This window comes from Brachyistius frenatus, unplaced genomic scaffold (genome assembly GCF_029030835.1).
Source record: "Brachyistius frenatus isolate BFR_SWC_R1_liver_20210118 unplaced genomic scaffold, ASM2903083v1 Contig_9, whole genome shotgun sequence".
Taxonomy (NCBI): domain Eukaryota; kingdom Metazoa; phylum Chordata; class Actinopteri; family Embiotocidae; genus Brachyistius; species Brachyistius frenatus.
In genome coordinates, this window is record NW_027210608.1 from 6,468,735 (window position 1) to 6,488,017 (window position 19,283).

The 19,283-nt window shown below is 44.1% G+C and overlaps 1 protein-coding gene across 2 annotated transcripts; it reads left to right on the forward strand.

Moving 5' to 3' along the window:
* Nucleotides 1–1,692: 1,692 nt before the first annotated feature.
* onecut1 (one cut homeobox 1) lies at nucleotides 1,693–12,043 on the forward strand. 2 transcript variants are annotated; one of them, XM_069690509.1, is made up of 2 exons: nucleotides 1,693–3,219; nucleotides 7,738–12,043. In XM_069690509.1, the coding sequence occupies exons 1-2, from the start codon at nucleotides 2,136–2,138 to the stop codon at nucleotides 8,025–8,027; spliced, it is 1,374 nt and encodes a 457-aa protein (XP_069546610.1). In that variant the 5' UTR covers nucleotides 1,693–2,135; the 3' UTR covers nucleotides 8,028–12,043. The 2 variants fall into 2 exon arrangements, with proteins under 2 accessions (XP_069546610.1, XP_069546611.1); XM_069690510.1 differs by having other exon boundaries at nucleotides 1,693–3,204.
* Nucleotides 12,044–19,283: the final 7,240 nt, after the last annotated feature.

The window sequence follows — 19,283 nt, forward strand, 5'->3', positions numbered from 1 at the left end:
GGAAGTTTGTTTTTATTTCGTCAGATTAAATCCCCTTATAAATGACGTCTAAATGCCCCCGTGTGGAGCTATTTCAACATTAATATAATTATATTTAACATTGTTTTTGTTTCCCTGTTGCGAGCTCTATTCGCCTGCCTCTAAAGTCCATTATGTCCACAGGACCGCACGCTTGGACAGCCGCACTTCGAGGAATTAGTGTCCTTTTGTCTCCACACACGTCACGCACACGCCGTTGACATTGACTTCACATCAGAGACAGTTTAACTTCTTCTCTTTTTTTTCTTCTCTTTTATTCAACTCGTTCAACCGAGCGCCGGGGTCTATTGTGGAGAGGGAGGGGGGGGGGGGGCTTGACAGATGCGGGGGCCCCTAGCAGGTCCAGGACAGGGAAAAGTCTGAAAGGTTAATCTGTCCCCCGCAGATGTTGGCTTCGGGAGTCTTGAAGCGTCACCTTTGACATGTCCCTCATTCAGCGGGGGGTCCAGAAGGACACTGACCGCTGCAAGCTGTCACCTCGGCCGGCTGAGGACGCCCTGCGCCGCGTACCGCTCTATTAGGCTAAACGGCCCCTGACGTGGAAGCAGGGGCCGGATCTCATCAGGGCTGCGCGTTTTGGGAGAGTTTGACAGTCAATGCTGCTTAACGCACTGCAACAACAACAACAACAACAACAACAACGACGACGCAGGGACACCCGGTCACGTCCCGTGCCCAACACGTCAGCCCCGCTTTGATAGCTTGTTATTGTGAGTGTAATTATTTGTAGGAATCTTTCTATCAATAAAAAAAAAAAAAAAGAAGATCTTATTTAAATAAATAACATGTCGGCGTTTTATTTGTAATATCAGTGTGTGTTTGGCTAAAAATGATAAACAATCAGGATTAAATGTACCTCTAAATAGGACACACACACACACTCACACACACTCACACACACGTGCTGGGCTTGGTTCGTTAAGCCTAATGGTTGAACAATAGACACATCTGCTCATCTTTTTCTATCAAAAGAGAAGGTACCGGGGTCTTCTTCGTTTGGTTAAACCGCCACATATTTGACGAAGAGGGGTGTTGGGGGAGGGATGAAGGAAGGGGGGGGTGGTGCAGCTGAAGTAATAATAAATGAAAACATGGGAGGATTCATATGAATATACAAAGTTTGCCGGCAGCTCATTAACTCCGCGAGGCTCTGCTGCTGATGTCAGTTTGTGTTTTCTCGGGAGGAATCCGGAGCGTTTCTCGTCCCAGGCCCTCGCTGGTTTAAAAATCAACTCCAAATGAACCCGGAAGTCGACTTCATTTGCAAGTTAATGATTTAAGGAGGACCGGAGATAAAGGCTCATTTACAGCGCTAATGAATTTAACATTTTCTAAATGACGTTTTGACAATTAAAACGTCGGGTTCTTTGTCCAGTTTGTGTCCACGAGTCGATTCTGTGGAGATTTGATTTGGAGAGTGGTCTATTTGCGTTATTAATAGAGAAGGCTGCTGAATGTGGGTTAGGTCGGAGAGCAGCGTTTAGCAGGTGGTTTGATACCTCCCTTCCTTAATAAGGTAGCTGACGTCAGAGCAGTGGGGGGGGGGGCGTGTGCGCGCGCGTGTGCGCTTTGAGAGAGCGAAAGAGAGAGAGAGAGAGAGAGAGAATGGGAGGAGATGGGTGATCCACAGCGCGCATGTGCGGACGGCGAACTGTGCTGCGGTGGAGCAGGGGCTGGGGACACACAACGAGAGAGATGGCGCGGCACCCGATCGGAGCGCAAGGACAGCTGGTTGGCGGTGGGGGGGCTTGAATTGTAAAGAGAATCAGAAAAATTTATATATATATATATATATATATATATATATATATATATATATATATATGCATATATATATATATATATATATCAAGAAAAGAAAAAAAAAGGGCAATCGGAAAAGGAGTTTCTGCAGAACAGCGTCAGAGGTAGGACATTAATCTAATAGGTGAATATAAGGACAGACAAGACACGGTAGCGGAGGAGGCTACTGCAAGAAGAAGAGGGGAAAGAGCAACAACAACAAAAATTGAACTTTACCGGACGTGAGGACTTCTGGACATCAAGCTACCTGCGGCAGGTCAGATAGATGGTTTGTCCACAGCGCTGCCCGGATCATGAACGCACAGCTGTCGATGGAGAATATTGGCGACCTGCACGGAGTGAGCCATGAGTCCGTGGCCGGTCACGGAGAGTTGCTCAGTGGCCACAGTCCGCATTCCCGTCCCCGGGGTCTGAGCCACCGCGCCATGGGCATGGCGACCCTGCTGGACAGCGGAGACTATCACCCCGGCCACCCCGGACACCTGCATCCAGCCATCAGCATGTGTGAAGCCCCCCCCGGAATGAGCGCGAGCAGCACTTACACTACCCTGACCCCCCTGCAGCCCTTACCCCCCATCTCCACCGTGTCCGACAAGTTTCCTCCCCACCATCACCACCACCACCACCACCATCCCCATCATCCCCATCATCCTCACCCTCATCCCCACCAAAGGATCCCCGGAAATGTCAGCGGCAGTTTCACGTTAATGCGAGAGGACCGGAGTCTGGCGCCAATGAACAGTCTGTATCCCGCATATCATCACAAGGATCCCTGCATGGGCCAGAGCCTCTCCCCGTTGTCCGGTTCCGGTTTGGCCAGCATACACACGTCCCAGGCCGGCATCCCTCCCTACGCTCATCCCGGCGCCGCCATGCCTGGTGAGAAGATGCTCACCCCCAGCGGGTTCGAGGCCCACCACCCGGCCATGCTCGGCAGACACGCGGAGCAGCACATGAGCTCCTCAGCGGGCATGGTACAAATCAACAGCCTCCACCACCACCCGCACGCCCACCTTGGCGCGCAGGGGCACGGCCAGGGGCTGGGGAACAACCGGGAGCAGGCCTCCGGGCCCGGGCAGCAAGGGGGCGGCGGTGGAGGGGGTGGTGTTTCTGGGGGACAGATGGAGGAGGTGAATACCAAAGAGGTGGCGCAGAGGATCACCACGGAGCTGAAGCGCTACAGCATCCCTCAGGCCATCTTTGCCCAGCGGGTCCTGTGCAGGTCCCAGGGGACCCTGTCCGACTTGCTGAGAAACCCCAAACCCTGGTCAAAGCTCAAGTCCGGCAGAGAGACCTTCCGCCGCATGTGGAAATGGCTGCAGGAGCCTGAGTTCCAACGCATGAGTGCGCTCAGGCTCGCAGGTGAGCGAAGCCTCGGTAAAGCCCCCCTTTTTTTAAAAAAAAATTTTGCTTTCATCTTTTGAACATGTTGCTGACAAAAACAAACGCCCAAACAGTGGCGTTCACTCAGCACAGAGGGTCATTGGCCCTGAACGTTACCCCCATGTTGAGCAATGGACAGGTCAGGTGGGATGGGAACCAAAACTGATAATGTAGGCTGGTGTTTTACCTGAGAAAAAATAGCCAAAACATTTCACAGCAATCCAAGTGTAAGTCGTGCTAACTGGGTAGCATTCAGGACAAATGTTCCCTCCCTCTGGGCTGACACTTCTTCTTAGGTATCTGCAGAAATTAAGCGTTTATGTGAAAAAATAAAAATAATAAAAAAAAAAAAAAAAAAGATGTTGGAAGTCAAAGGGCCATGACTTTCATGAGGCCTCCCTATTTTAGAGATTTCCACCTGGAGCACAAAATGAGTGTCCTGACATCAATACGCATCCCTTCTCTGTCCCTCCGCCGATTTTGGGCTTGTGTGAAACAAGTGCTCATGTCATTTTACCTCAAAATATCGACCGCTGGACTGCCTGCGTAAACTGATCCTTCTCTCAGAAATCGTTATGAATGTGTTTATTTTGGTGTAGATGCAACTGATCAGCCCCCCCCCTTTTTTTTTTTTTTCTTGGTGCTGCCCTTGGTGTAAACAGAGAGAGGGGAGAGTGTGTGAGTGTGCACGTGTTGTTGAGAGTCTGCCATGAACTCAATTTAAATGTCAAGCGGAGCCATGCATTGTTTAGTCGGTGAAAATGCCCTGACCCTCACTATGGTCAAATTATACACTTTAATTTTCTCAATAGAGCAGAATGGAGCACGTGTTCGTATTTTGCTCGTAAAACTAACCCTGGCTTGACTGAGGTTTCTCTAATTAACTGATAGACCTCTGTATTAATTTGTCCCTGAGGTACACGCGAGTCAATTAGGCCCCAAATACCACGTGCGCGTTCACAGACGCCCGATGGATTTTTTTTTTCTTTTTTTTTTTTTTTTCTTCTACGTTTATAGAGCCAATCAATGACCTACAAATGGGCTTTTTGGCTTTTTGAAAAGTGAGGCTGCGGCTACACGGTGGAAAGTGCGTGCATTTGTGCAGAAGTGTGCGTGCGGGCATGCTCTTGCGTGTGCACGTGAATGTAAACGTAATTGATTATTTTTCAGTTTTCCCATCTGCTGCTGCTGTGCTGTGTGTGTTTGTGTGTTTGCGGTGATTGAAGATGAGATTTTATCCCTGACTTTTGCAAATGAGTAAAAAAAAAAGAAGCCTCGTTTCACTCTTGAGAGCTGCTTTTACATTTGATCATCATTTGATCATTAGTGTGATCAGCCTATAATTAAAACAAAAATCAGAACAGCAGCCTATTGATTAGTGATGGCTTGGATGGTTTTGTTTTTTTTTTTTTTCAAAAGACGACATATTCACACTGGCTTTACAGGGGGAATATATGTAGGCTATCAGGCCTGCTTCAGATTTGCTCATTTCTTTTTCTTTTTTCTATCTTTTTTTGCGCACGTTTTCCCTCAACTAATAAGAAATGAACCGGAAAGTTCCTTTTTTGCTAAAAAAAAAAAAAAAAAAAAAAACATTAAACATGAATACAAAATTATAAATTGTATTTATTTAAATTTTCCTAGAAAATTTCAGAAAACAGTTTGGAGGGAAGAGATAAAAAAAAAAATAAAAAGACCGTTAAAAATGTAATTGATTTGGAGAGATATAGTCTGAGCGCCATTTTATTGATCCGTTCGTTCCTAGGTGATCTAGATATGTGATCGTGTGCTGAAGTAGATGTGATATACTTATTGATTTCAGGCTTCTGAAATTAATCTCGGGCCTTTACTCCATTCCCACGTATTCAATTATCCATCTGAATTTGTTTGAATAGAATAGAATAGAATAGAATAGAATAGAATAGAATAGAATAGAATAGAATAGAATAGAATAGAATAGAGGATAGATGTAGGTAAATATGATTTGGTACTGAACAGAATGAATTCAGATATTTTCCATGAATGAAGACTGTAAATCATCTGACTGCAGAGACATTGTTCACAGTTGTTTTCTGGTATTTTTATGAATTATAAGAGAATGTTTATCTGCTCGCTGTTTATAGGAGGCAGATTCTCTCTAAGTAGAGAGTCTCTCTCCAGTTTGATATTTGCAGGCTTCTCAGCGCAGAGGTCTGTTTGTTGTTCTCAGTAAGATTATGAAAGCAGGACTCTCGTCACATCGTGTCAGCAGGCCCAGTGTGTGCAGTCCGTTTGAGTGTGTGGAGTTATCTGTGCGTTTGTAATGATTAGCCGGGAGCAGCGGTGTGTGTGTGTGTGTGTGTGTGTGTGTGTGTGTGTGTGTGTGTGTGTGTGTGTGTGTGTGTGTGTGTGTGTGTGTGTGTGTGTGTGTGTACCTGTATGCGTGTGTGGTTAGTCTGATAATGAGGCCGTTGTTATTTCGCCCCAGTCCTGGGAAAAGCTGCCTCTCCAGCCCGGGCCTCCTGTGCCAGTTCGGGGCGGCTCTGTGGTGGCTCCTGCTGTCTGAGTGGCCTTCACTCTGGCTGATTTATGGCAGCCCTTACACGAGGAGCTCCGGCTCTCTGTTAATATTTACCAGCACTGGAGACACGGTGCCGCTCATGCCCACAATTGTACTCCAGTTTATGGTCATGCCAATACGCCGCTGCTGCACTGTAGGCTACTTTACTCACACAATGGAGAGCTCTTCAAATGAGGTTATGAAGTTAGATCTGCAAAAATAATCTTTTACTGAGTTAATAATTCTCTTTGATATCCCTCTTACATAACTTAATGTTTCTTGCTACTTAATTCAAGTTGCATTTGGCAGAGAACGCAGCAGATATTGCATCAAAACATAATATAGAACGAATACCACATTGAAGTGGATTAATAAAGCCTGCTGAAGATCAACATTGATGCATTTAATATAGAACTGAGAGTAATTTTATTGGTGCAGTGACACGATCAAGCACTTTGTTCGTGTTTCTAAATATTTTTGTTCGAAAAGATAGAAAAGTCTCTCTAAATTATCTGTTTCGTTTCCATCCTTTTTTTGTGTTTTGTCTGTTCCACATTTTGAAATGAATCAGTTCTGGTTTGTGGATTGTTCTGTGGTTAGAATATGCCGTTCATCATTTCCTTCAGTGAGTCAACACTGGGCTTCGCTCTAGCAGCTCGCGTCTGCCCCCTCCTGGTCTGCGCTCACTGATGAGCCTCACTTCGGATGGCTGAACTGGAGGTTTATTAAGAGAACCATAAAATGAAATAGCAACGAGACCAACCGAAAGGACGTTTGACCTGGTGTCAAATGGATCCCCCACGTTTGTCTTTCCAGTATTCAGATGTTCTGGAGTTCATTTATTCTGACGTTACGTCGCCGAGGTGCTTTTGTTGCTTTCAGCACCGTGGACAGCGCTCATTGTTACCCAACTGACAGGCTTCCTGTCGGGCTGCTCTCCACCGGGCGCAGCGGAGCTTACCTGGTCCGCGGACCAGGAGAGAAGCCATGTGGCTCCCTGACAAAATGAGGAAGAGTGTGATGTCAGTATTATTTCACATGTGCCCTGGCGGTTTGCCTAATTACAGTAGTGTTTGGGGGAAAAAAAAAAAAAAAAAGAAAGTTGCGTCCATCATGCAGGGTGTTGCAGGATTCTTTAGGTGAAATGTTATAGAGAATCTTCAGAGACAGGAAGTAGAGCTTGTTTTACCCTTTGGGGGTCTATGATAGGTATGGCTTTGACAACACTTTACTCGTTCCACATCCACAGTATCTGATTACATGCTACAGTTCAGTACATAAAATGGCAGTGATGAGTGTTTACTTGTTTTTATGTAATTCAAACACTGCAGAAGCTGGTTTTTACTGGTCAACACTCTGGAGAGAGGGGACATATCAATCGCATCAACTGGTGCAGGTTTTGTTTGAGTTGCATTGGAGGCCAATCACCTCTCATAACCAGTATGAGAGACAACATAAAAGCATTTTGTAGAGTGATAACACATTAAAGTGCTTAAAATACTTAAAAATTTGGTTCTTGATGTTATTCATTAGTGGTGGGACATAATGAATATTTGAAGATGTCTCTATAAGACATCATTTTCTGACACAATTGTCAAATTAGCACAGAAACTGTGTTTTTAAAAGTAAAAACACCAGAATAATCGTAATTTTTTTTGTTTGCATATATGCACATAAGACCTGAAAAGGCCATCTCAGGATTGTAATATAACATTATACAGTAAAACTATCAGATATTAGTATTGGCCTTGAATAATCACATCAGTGTGGCTCAGTTTTAATGAAAACCTGCAGACATCTTGGTCAATATGGTGGACTGATTCATGTGTCAGTCCACCACACTTTGCTCACTTTTTACATCAAAAGTTAATATGTGATCCTTGTTTTTGTATCTTCTGCCCTCTCTTAAAAAAAACTCTCTCTCTCTCTCTCTCTCTCTTTCTGTCTGTGTGTCTCTCCTAAACTCTCCACAGCATGTAAGCGCAAGGAGCAGGACCACGGCCGAAGTGAGCGGGGGAATGTGAGCAAGAAGCCGCGGCTGGTGTTCACAGACGTCCAGCGGCGGACGCTCCACGCCATCTTCAAGGAAAACAAGCGTCCCTCCAAAGAGCTGCAGCTCACCATCGCCCAGCAGCTGGGCCTCGAGCTGACGACGGTCAGCAACTTCTTTATGAACGCACGCCGCCGGAGCCTCGATAAGTGGGTGGACGACGGCTCTGGTCACTCAGCCAACTCTGGCCCCAACGCCTGCACCAAAGCCTGAAGACGGACGGATTTGACCAACTCATGGACTGACTCAACCTCGGTGGAAAAGCTTTAAAACTTAAGAGAAACAAAGAGAAACTTAAATAGACCTTGAAGCAACATTTTGCCCTTAAACCTGTACTATATTGATATTTATAGTATCCAAAGATGAAAAAACAAACCAAAGACTTCTTGTTTGACCTGCTTTAAAATGTTTTGTTTCAGCAACACTTTTATGTGTAACATACTGCAAAAAGACTGTAGTTTTACCCCCCCCCCCACCCCCACCCCTCTCCCTCCCCTTTTCCCCATTCACACATACACTCACTGTCACTGGTCTCTAGCTTTACTACACCCCCCTCACCTCCCCACCCAGTATCAATCTATCATTCGCCATCCTTATCTTTAATCTGATCGGTTGGTTTTAATGATGTGTCCCTAAATGGAGGTTTAATCAGCCTATTGGCAGTCGGATCTGCAGCTGTCCACACCCTTTGAGAAGCAGCCAGAATGTGGAGCTCCGGTGGGATTGGCCAATCAACTACAAAGAAAAAAAAAAAATCCTACAGGAGCGACTGGATTGTTGTGCAACCGTGTTTGGATCGATGGTGTGGACTGTATGTCTGTCTGTCTTTCTGTCCTGCTGTCTGTCTCTCCATCAAGCATTACCAGACAGACAGGGAAAGTGTCCATGCGTAGACTGCTAACCCAAAACCAAAAGCCCAACCCTAAACCAAACCAAAAAACAAAATCCTTACCTCAACCCGCATGGTAGTGCTTTCTTCCAATATGCTGAGGCGTTGAATAATTAAAAAAAACAAAAAACAATAGTGAAACCAAAGCCTTCTCCAGCCTGAGGCCTCACTCCCAGCCTCGCTTTCAACTCGCGCTCCCCGGAAATATTATGCGACACGAAAAACTAGCTATTGCTATTTGCCTTATCGATGCCTTCTTAAATCAAACCGAATATTCCAGTTTTATATTCACAATCAGCCTGCTGACTGTTGCTGTAAATGCTCGTTGTGAAGATGAATGATGACAGATACACCCTGTCCTGTAAATCTGTGCAGCGCTCACAGGTTGACTTCTACTGTGTTCAAATGCCAGCAGCTGGCGAACAAAGACAAATCTATTTGTGAAAAAACACAACGCTGTGCTCTGTGTGTGTATGAGGTCTTGCGAGGGAGACAGACAGCCTCTGATGTTTTTTTTATTTTTATTTTGAGGACAAACTGCGTCTCCACCTTGATAATAAGCACTGAGCGTCGCTCCTTCAACTCCCCGCGCGCTTCATACGTATTTGATTTTTATCTCCTCATCAAAGATGTTGGGCGGAGGGGATGATATCGATGATCAAATCCCTTTCAGGCGCTTACACAGCAATGTCAGCTCGTCACCTGAATACGAAAGCACCCCCCCCCCCCCACCACCACCACCCCCCTCCCTCTCCCTCCGCTCCTGTCTCCGCTCTCCTGGTAAGGTATGCATTTCAGCAGGAGGAGGAAAGCACTACACAGGGCTGGCCCAGGGGGCAGCACAGCGTTATTTGTATTGACCTGCCCTTCCCCTCCCCTCCCCTCCCCCTCGCCTTCATCCTCCTCATGAACAGGGGTTAGCAGCTCTACATTCATTGGAACGAACGCTGAGGAAGAGGAGAGACAGAGAGAGAGAGCGAGAGAGAGCTGCTTCTTCATCACTGAGAGAAAACCAAAAAGACGACAAGAAACAAAACAAAAACAAAAAAAAGACCTGCTGATGTTTTATAGTGTGAACCAAAGATGCTACCTCACTCAAGTTCCATATGTGATTTCTATCACTTTGATGATACCAAAGATAACCAAAGATTTTTTCTCATTGCACGGCCTCTACGAGTGGTGTTTAAAGATGTGTGATGTATGCGTCCCCCCTTCCCCCCTTCCTCCCTGTCTCCTCTCTCTCTCTCCCCCCGCCCCCGCCTCCCCACCTACACTCAACATCATGCACCCCTGCTATGCGTGCTCTTGCTTCATCTGTGCTCTGATTACAGCTCCATAGATAGTCATGCTGATGTAGCTATAGGCCGATGTGCTGATCTAGCCTTAGATACACACAACTGGCCATGCAGGTGCCTGCGGGGTACAGCTAACTTGCTAGTGATGTGATCGGTCTTTCTTTGTGCACATTAGGAACAGAAAACGCATCCATGTCTGCCACTTTGTCGACAGAAAAGACACTTAAAATGTAAAATCCGACATTGCGGCAAGCCTACAGATATATAAAATCAAAGTTTTATGAATGATTTGAAAGTCATCCATGTGAATCTGATGTAATACCCCACCAGAGTTCTCTCGTGTTGCAGCTTTATTTCCACTCGGCCCTGCCTCTCCGTGTGTATCTATAGGTTGATAACATTGATCCAACCAATAGGTCAGACATCTTCGCATGACACTAGCAGACAACCTGACATAGCCATGGGCAGAATCGTTGACTCAACTATAGGCAGACATGTTCCTGAAAGTAGAAGCAGACGTGTTGCAATCTTTCTAAAACTCCCAGGACGAGTGCCTTGCTTGAACCAAAGTGTTAAACCGCTGTTGACCTCTCACCTTTGACTCTGTGAATACCTCAGCCTGTAGAAGGGCCACTACTGAAGAAACAAGGAAAAGATCTTTTTTTCTTTTTTGAATCACACCGTGGTGCTTTCGCCAGCGCAACCATGCAATGAAAACATACCAAAGGAATTTTTGTTGTCCACTTCTACAGATTAAACCAAAGGTCTTTGTGTCCCCTCCCCTCTGCCCCCCTTTTGCCCCTCTTTCCTCTCACCTTCCTCGTCTCCCTGTTGTGTGTAGGAAGGTCCAGCACTCTGGCCGTGCATGTCTTTACCAATGTCTCTGAATACCTCATAGTAATGATTCCTTTGAGTTCTGCATAGAGACGTCTATCTGTGAGTAAGGCAGAACTCCACTTGTGTGGTAATTGTTATTGTTACTTCAAAAAGCTGTATGATCATCTATTTTGAAGTTGTTTGTTTGTTTTGGGTTTTTTTGGCAAAAGTGCTCTGTTTCAAGTCACGGAGGACAAGTTTCAGGGTTGATGTATGAAACTGAAGGGATGGAAGGAGAAGCATATTTTTTATCAGACATTGGGTTATGCCAATATTATAATGGTAGACTATTGCTTTTACAGGGTAAAACCAACTGCTGTGATATTGTGTTCATATTATCCCTTTTCTCTATTTCTGTGTTGTGATATTAATTTAATTGCATTTTTGTATCGGTTAACCACTACTTTAATTTATGCATTTGTAGAAACTCTAGATTTGTATATAGTAGGTTTTTGAAAAAAAGAAAAGAAACAAAAAAGACAGTTTATGTTACAGCCTTATTTCCCACGCTTAGATATAACAAAGGAGTAGTTTTTATTCTTCTTCAGCTAAATCCTAGCCGGCATTTCAATGTGTGTTTTAAACACTGCCAGAAACCCAGACAGTTGATTTGCCAACGCAGACAAAGTTATACAGGAGCTACTTTGTTAAACAGCTGGCAAAAAGCAGTGTGTACATGTGTTTTTTCTATTCTTTTGACTTTTTAAAAAAAAACAAAAAAAACAGTTATTTTATGGGTATTACTGCACATCCAAAGATTTTTAAAACAAACCAAAAATTGGAAAAAAAAATATGTATAATGTTGAAAAGCACTGGCATTTGTGAGGTAGACTTGTTGAGTTTTGATTTGCCATTCGCACGGGTATAGAATGTAGAAGGCGTAGGGCTACGTAGGCAAGCTTACTCTACCATGTGGGGAATCTCCTGTTCAATGTACAATCGGAAGCATTTGAAACTAGGGCTGCAAGCCCCCGCTCACTTTGCTGTCTCATACACAGAGTGAGGTGGAGCGTAGGCTGGGCAGCCGGTCTGCCAGGGGCAGTGCCACGGAGCTGGGTCTGTTTTTATTCCCGTGGCACCGCCGCCTTGCTCCATCTAGTATCTGTTCTTTTGGTACGTACTCGTGTAATGACCGTAAGCAAAGTCTAATAAAACTGCAAAGAACCTTACCAAGGAATCCGTGTGTGAGTGTGTATGGGGGACGACCACCTGGATTGCTCATTTCTTTGTTTCTATGTGTGTGTGTGTGTGTGTGTGTGTGTGTGTGTGTGTGTGTGTGTGTGTGTGTGTGTGTGTGTGTGTGTGTGTGTGTGTGTGTGTGTGTGTGTGTGTGTGTGTGTGTGTGTGTGTGCGTGTGTGTGCGCAGCTCAAATGCCAAGTATTGCGGAGGTACCCGAGTTTGTACGTGTGCTCATTTGCATGCATCTCTTTACTGTGTTTTTGTCCACTGACTAATGTGTTTGTACTGCATATTGTCAAGCTGTTTGCTGGTGTGTATGCATGTGTGTGTGGCTGATCGGTGCATATCACAATTAACAGTAGGTGTCTGGTTATAGGAGGCTCTGCTGTTAGCACTACTTCCTCTCTGTCATGCTCAGACAGCACAGGACTGAAGGTCATCAAAGTGTCCATGACAGATTACATCAGGATTTTATGCAGCCATTATGTCAAAGAATGGAGAATATTGATGTAAGCAGAGTCCTTTTATTTTAGTTGTAAAGGCCTGAATTATTGTAGGAATGGATGATGCAGTGTGGACCTGTTTTCCTCTTTTCACACGATCTTTGATTTATTTTGTCCATACGGAGTTCCCATATGATGGGTAGCTTGGCTACAAGTCTCAACAATACTGCAGCGCCTAAGACAATCATCTGGATCTCTAACGCTGGGGAACTAGTTTCTCACCCGCAGAGGGGTGTCCTCCAGCTATTCATATACAAAGATGCTTGAAGGGTTTTGATAAACAAGCATATTTGTTGTCATAGACATTTAGGAATAGATTACAGTAGAAGTTCATTTTGCACTCGCATTTCAAAAGTGAAATCTCATCGCTCGTCAGCTTTGTGCTCTTGTCAGCCTTGATATTTTTCCGTTTGACCTCCTTCTCGACTCACAATGCTTCTTCAGTTTTCGGTCTGTGTATGCGTGTGAGTGTGAGTGTGCGTGCGTGCGTACCAGAGAGGCAATACTGTCTGTGTTACTCTCAGAGGTATAACTCCATGTCTCATGACTTGATTTGTCATTGGTGTTTTCCAGGCTTTGCTAATGCTTTCTCAGTGCCGTGCAATATCATCTGTTGTGATTGCTAAGCAAATGATTAAAAAAAAATTTTAAAAAAAATTAAAAAAAAAAAAAATTGAGAAGCAAGTGATGATGTCATCCAGCTTTTTTCAGTGTTCAAATGTTTCAACATTTCTGTAGTCACAAAAAGTAGAAAATAAACTGTTGGTATTTCCAGCTTCTGAAGTTTGGCTCTTGTATTTTTTTTTTCTTTTTCTTTTTCTTTTTTGGTGTGTGGGTTTCATCTTTTTGTGGCTCAGACGAGCAAATTGAATCAATAAAACTTCTAATCAGATGAGGAAGTAGAGGACAAGACAAGTAGGCAAACGAGGCTGTCTTGGATGGGAACCTGCATGATGATCAGTACATAGTTTATCTCAGACAGGCTGTCAGGGTCAGAGGGTTCATTTGTACAGGGTTCATCATCGTCATCAGAAACATATGAATTTATGTTCCTAAAGGAATTTAGCATGAATGTATTCACACGTATTTACAAATTGTTAACAGTTTAAATCAAGCAATTACATTTACCCTTTAAAAATGTGGAGTAAGAGGTTCATTTTAATGTAATGGTAAATTGCTACTTCTGGAAGACTTTTAAAATGAACCACAGTCAAACAACAAAGGTGATTTTTGTTTTTCAAATTGTATCTCAACCTGCGAGGATATTTATCACGTAGCTGTGAAATCTGCAGATCATCTGCAGTTCTTATCCATCTGTTTACATACTGCTGCATCCTGCAAGTAGGAGTCCACCTTTACCATTTATAGTGCAATGAATACAAATGTATAAGATATGGAAAGCACTAACAGCACTAGAACCATCAATTCATCTGCTTAGAGGGGATCATGGTAGAAGCGTTCACGTCCGCGATCCCTGTCAGGTTTAAACAAATCTGCAAATTCTACCAAAGACATTGAAGCCGAGTGAAAGACAATGATGTCCAGAAGCTCAACAAATGACAGACCCCCTTCCCCCCCAGTCTAGAGCAGGAAGAGAGGCCAATGCCCGCCTCCAAGGCGAGCACTGACCATCATATGGTCCTTCAATGTTGAAGGACTGTCTGCAACTAAAGATGGAGACGCAGTAGAAATGTGGGCCAAAAACTGCCAGCTTAATCTGATCCACGACACAAAACAACCAAAGTCCTTCAACAGCAGACAATGGAGAGCAGGTTACAACCCTGACATTGTGTTTGTCAGCCACAAGATTGCCGGGTTAAGCAAAAAGCTGGTCTTGGAGTACCCTGCCAAAGACCCAACACCGTCCCATCGGCATCACAGTCAACGCTGCAATAACGCCAGCCACAGTTCCATTCTGAAGAAGATTTAACTTTGGAAAAGCGAACTGGCCTGGCTTCCAAGAAGATCTTGAAAGGAAGATTGCCCATCTCCCAGCAGACTCCAGGAATTATGACAAATTCACTAAGCTTGTGCACAAAACAGCCCACAAGAACATCCCAAGATGATGCCGCACTCAATACATCGCGGGCCTTGACGCTACAAGTACCGAACTGTACGAGGAATGCCATCAGCTCTATGAATCTGACCCCTTTGCTGAAACTACCACCGAGGTAGGTGAGAGACTCATGACCTCCATTTCAGAACGCCGCCAGCTGAAGTGGAAAAACACTGCTGGAAACAACTGGTATGGCAAAGAACAGCAAAAAGGCATGGAGCCTCACACGAAAAATCAGCAACGATCCATCAACCGCAACTCAGCAACAAGTTGCGCACCAGCTGCTGCTCAATGGGAAATCCACTACTAAACAGCCAAGACCAAAGGTAGATCGAGTAGTAAAGTGTATAAAATCAAAAAAATCAAAATAAAGCACTCCCAAACCATGGGACTGACCAAGCCGTTCTCCCCTGAAGAGCTCAATATCAGCATCAACACCCTAAAAACCGGCAAAGCCATCGGACTGGATAACATTTTCACCAAAGAGATCAAGCCTTTTGTACCTCTGGTGAAGAAATGGATCCTCGAGCTGATGATTAAGTTCATGCTGACAAAAACCATCCTAAAGTTCTGGAGGAAAACCAGGATTATTGCCCTTCACAAACCAGGCAAAGACCCAGCGCATGCAAAGAGCTTCTGCCCAATCTCTCTGCTACGCCACCTCTACAAGCTGTTTGAGCGCTCGATTCTCAACAGGCTTGCCCCTGTTGCTGAACCAGCCATCATACCTCAACAAGTCGGATTCCGACCGGGCAAATCTACAACAAGCCAACTTCTGAACCTCACTCAACACTTTGAGGACGGATTCCAGAAAGGACTGGTAACAGGAGCCGTCTTTGTCGATCTGTCTGCCGCATATGACACTGTGAACCATCGCCTCCTCCTAAAAAAGATCTTGGAGTTGACGAAAGACCTGGCACTCACAGACCTCATTGGAGCCCTTCTGAAAGACAGGCGCTTCTTTGTTGTCCTGAATAACAAGCAGAATCGCCTACCTCAAGGTAATGTGCTGGCCCCACAGCCGAGTCGAGAAAACAAAATCTACTAGTGATGAATGCCATCTCCTCCATGGATGTCAACCTCCGGCCCAAAGGCTGAAGTCAAGAAGAAGCTTTCTCAGCCATGTCCAGCCCCTAACAAAGTCTCGGGAAGAAACCAGAATCCAGCCTCCGGATGGAAAAGCTTGAGAATGACCCTCCTCCCACTGTCATGGGAATACCCCTGACTGAAAACCTTCCCCCTGGCCCAGAAGCACCATGGGCTCAATGGAAAACATTAAACCGCCTCAGGACGAGAAGGGGTCGATCAAAAGCTGCTCTGGTCAGATGGGGCTACAAGACTGGCCAAACCACCTGTGAATGTGGAGAAGCAGACCATACTGTGGAGCATTGCCTTGTCTGCCCTCTACTACCCAACCCTTGCAACTCGAAAGACCTTGCGGTGTTCAATAAAAATGCAAAGGACTGTGTAAAGAAATGGGAAACTGTCATATAACCATCACACTTCAGTGAAACGAAAAGAAGAAGAAGATCTGCTTGGAACATCTGGTGTTGCTGTAAACTCTCAGCCTGATTAGTGACCCTGGGCAGAAAAACAATGTGTACAATGTAATGTGGCCTTGATTGAAATAATCCAAATTCCAGCAACTGGATCTGGATCATTATTTTAGCCCTGCGATATTATACCTTTGGTTACAGAGAATAACACATGAATCAAGCTGAGCGGAGACATCCACCCTTCAGACCATCAGTGAGTTAACAGAATGAAGTTTGTTTACTAAAGAGGTTCAGTAAAGTAAAATAAAGTCAAGACCTTAACTGTAGTTAAAATGCTAAATATTGCTACAAACAGAAAGACAGAATCAGTATCATGATATTACTAATACTACTGATATACTACTAGTTTACATATTTCTTTTACTTGTTAGTTGTTGCATTGCTTGTATCTGGTCACTAGATGGGGCTGTAACATGGATTTCTTTTTTTTTTTTTTTTTTTTCAAACACAAGTCTTTGATTGCACTTACCAACAGTGTAAATCCATTATTTACACACACAATTCATTTGAATAGTCTGTATTTACTAACAAAAGCAACCATCTCCATACCACTTAAATGTCAGCAGGGGTGTTGTCATTGCTTGCAGGGAGGTGGCACTATTAGCTCGAGGATTTACATCTGAATAACATCATCTGACAAACGGCAGCTCAAACTGTGTTGCAGGCATTTGCAGCCCGTTGCAACCTGCAGATCAGGATGTCTGCTGACTTTCATTTGTTTTTTTTTTTTTCAAAACACCAGACGCCTTATTTCTGTGATTGTGATTTGGTGGGTTGCAGAACCACTTATACAGAAAAGTTTGAGCAGCAGTGCAGCAAAAAGTACGTACTGAGCAAGTTATTTTTAGAGCTGGAATGAAATGAATGGAATGAATTTGTCAAGCATTTCAGCCACGAGATATTTTCTCTTTAACTTTATATTTATATCTGTAGCCCATGTCATGTTGGTTCACTCGTAGCATTACTGTGACTCCACAGTGAGCGACTATCAATGGCTCAGAGGCAGACAAAATACATCTTTAACCCCATGGCATGGGTACAGTGTTCCTGTCCAGAGCTGGATTCGTCATGTGTGCAGGATCACAGACTGCCCGATGACGCCACAAACAATAGTTGGTTTTACCTCACACATCTGTAAACTTTGTAGTTGGCTTTAGTCAGGCAGGCATAATTATTTTATTAAAGTTTGCCAAATCTTAGTATTTGTTTTTGTTTTTTACTTCCCCATCAGTCTATCTTAAATATAATAATACTAGTAATTGTTAACCAAACTCAAGTCCAGTGTGTCGAGTCTGCAGCAAACAACAATAACATACGAAATGCAAATGCAGCTGAGATTTGTGAAGCAGATTCCTTTGTCCTCACTGTGACCTTTGTTCCAAGAGGTTTCATCAGAGGACTGATAAATTCTAGGTGCTCTCCCTCTGTCCTTTTCTATTTGCACTAAAGTGATAACACATCGCAATCTCTATTTGAGTGTGGAGAACCACACTTGACCTATATTGTTATTAGTATGACTCACATGTTCACTTTGAACTAAACCTTATGCTTGTTGCAGCAGCTTTCATGTTGAATGGTGCTCCTCATTACAAAGACCGGCAATAAGTGGCAGTTCGTGGATGTTTTAGGTTTTCATTCTCATGTGTCTTTTACAGTGGTGGAATAAATATTCAGATCTCAGTTCAAAGTAAAAGTCCCGCAATCAAAATCTAATTGAAGTATTAAATAACCTACTGTCAGTAAAAAAAAAAAAAAAGTAATTAAAGTAGCCTATCAAAAGTACAACAATATGCAGAATGGCCAAGTTTAGATTGTTATATTTATCATACAATCTAAATTAGGGGAATATTGCTTCATTGACATGTCGGCTACTGTACGCGTGAGCAGAATTTCAAAGTTGACATGGTGGAACTACTTTAAAGACATGAGACTGTTGAGTAGACTAATCTACGGATAACAAATTGTATATTTATGATAAGCTGATCTTATATTTTACACGTAAAATATTGAGCTCACAAGTAACCAGTATTCATAGCTGAGAACTAAATGCAGCGGAGTAAAACCTACAATTCCCTCTGTATTGTAGTGGAGTAGGATTAGCAAAAATGGAAATACTCAAGTCTAAAGTAGAAGTACCTCTAAATTTTACTTTAGAAGAATAGTTGAGTAAAGCTTACAAGCTACATTTATAACTTTTCTGGCAAGCTCAGTGTGTTCAGCCTATCATGAGAGTTTTTGTTATTTTTTTTTATCTTGTAACTTACCAACTATTCTTTTTCTGTTTTAGATTTCCCTACTCTTATTGGGAAACACAATACCGGAGACCACTATCGTTTAAAGACACAGCGGGGAGTAAATATGAGAAGTTCTTTGATTTAGGAAATAACAAAATTATTCTCTGTGCAGTTGATCGTGATGAGGTGCTTTTGCCAGGAAATTCTCAGTGGATTTGGACTTAAAACCAGCTTTACATTACGCGATGTTTGGCTTCTTAAAAGCCAGAAAATCCAGAACAAAATGTTCACCACGGAAAAAAAACGAACTCTCACGTGCGCACGTGAACGCGCACCGAATTCCAGGAACCAATCAGCTCGTGGAGAAAAGCCCCTGTCTTGTTTGTCCACCTACTTCTACCGTCACTTGTACCCACTTCTATGGGACGTGATTCAGGTACAGGCTCTAATTTGTTTTTTTAATTTAAAAAAAAAAAAAAAAAAATTAAATCTGTTTTCATGAGACACGGGGTGTCCTCCTCGGAAGTTTTGGTGCCGCTTCTGAGTTAGCGGTTGCTATGGCTCCGAGTTCATGCGAGGCTGGCAGGGAGGGAAGTGACGAGCGGGGCTGTTGTTGGGACACGTGACTGGAGCTCCGCTGATCTGTTTTGACAAGCAGCGGGGAGGGAAGCGAGGAGGGGAGGCAGACTGTAAGCATCACGACCGGGAGGAGGACTCGCTGTTCCCTTTCATCTGCATTTCGCCTGAATAACACCGGTGTCGAGCCAATCCTTCCAGGTTTTGAGCAGTCGGCCGGCCTGAAACGGCTGCAGCCCGCTCGGTGAAAAGCGCTCGCCGAGGGGTGGTGGTGGTGGTGCTGGTGGGTGGAGGGAAACGTTTC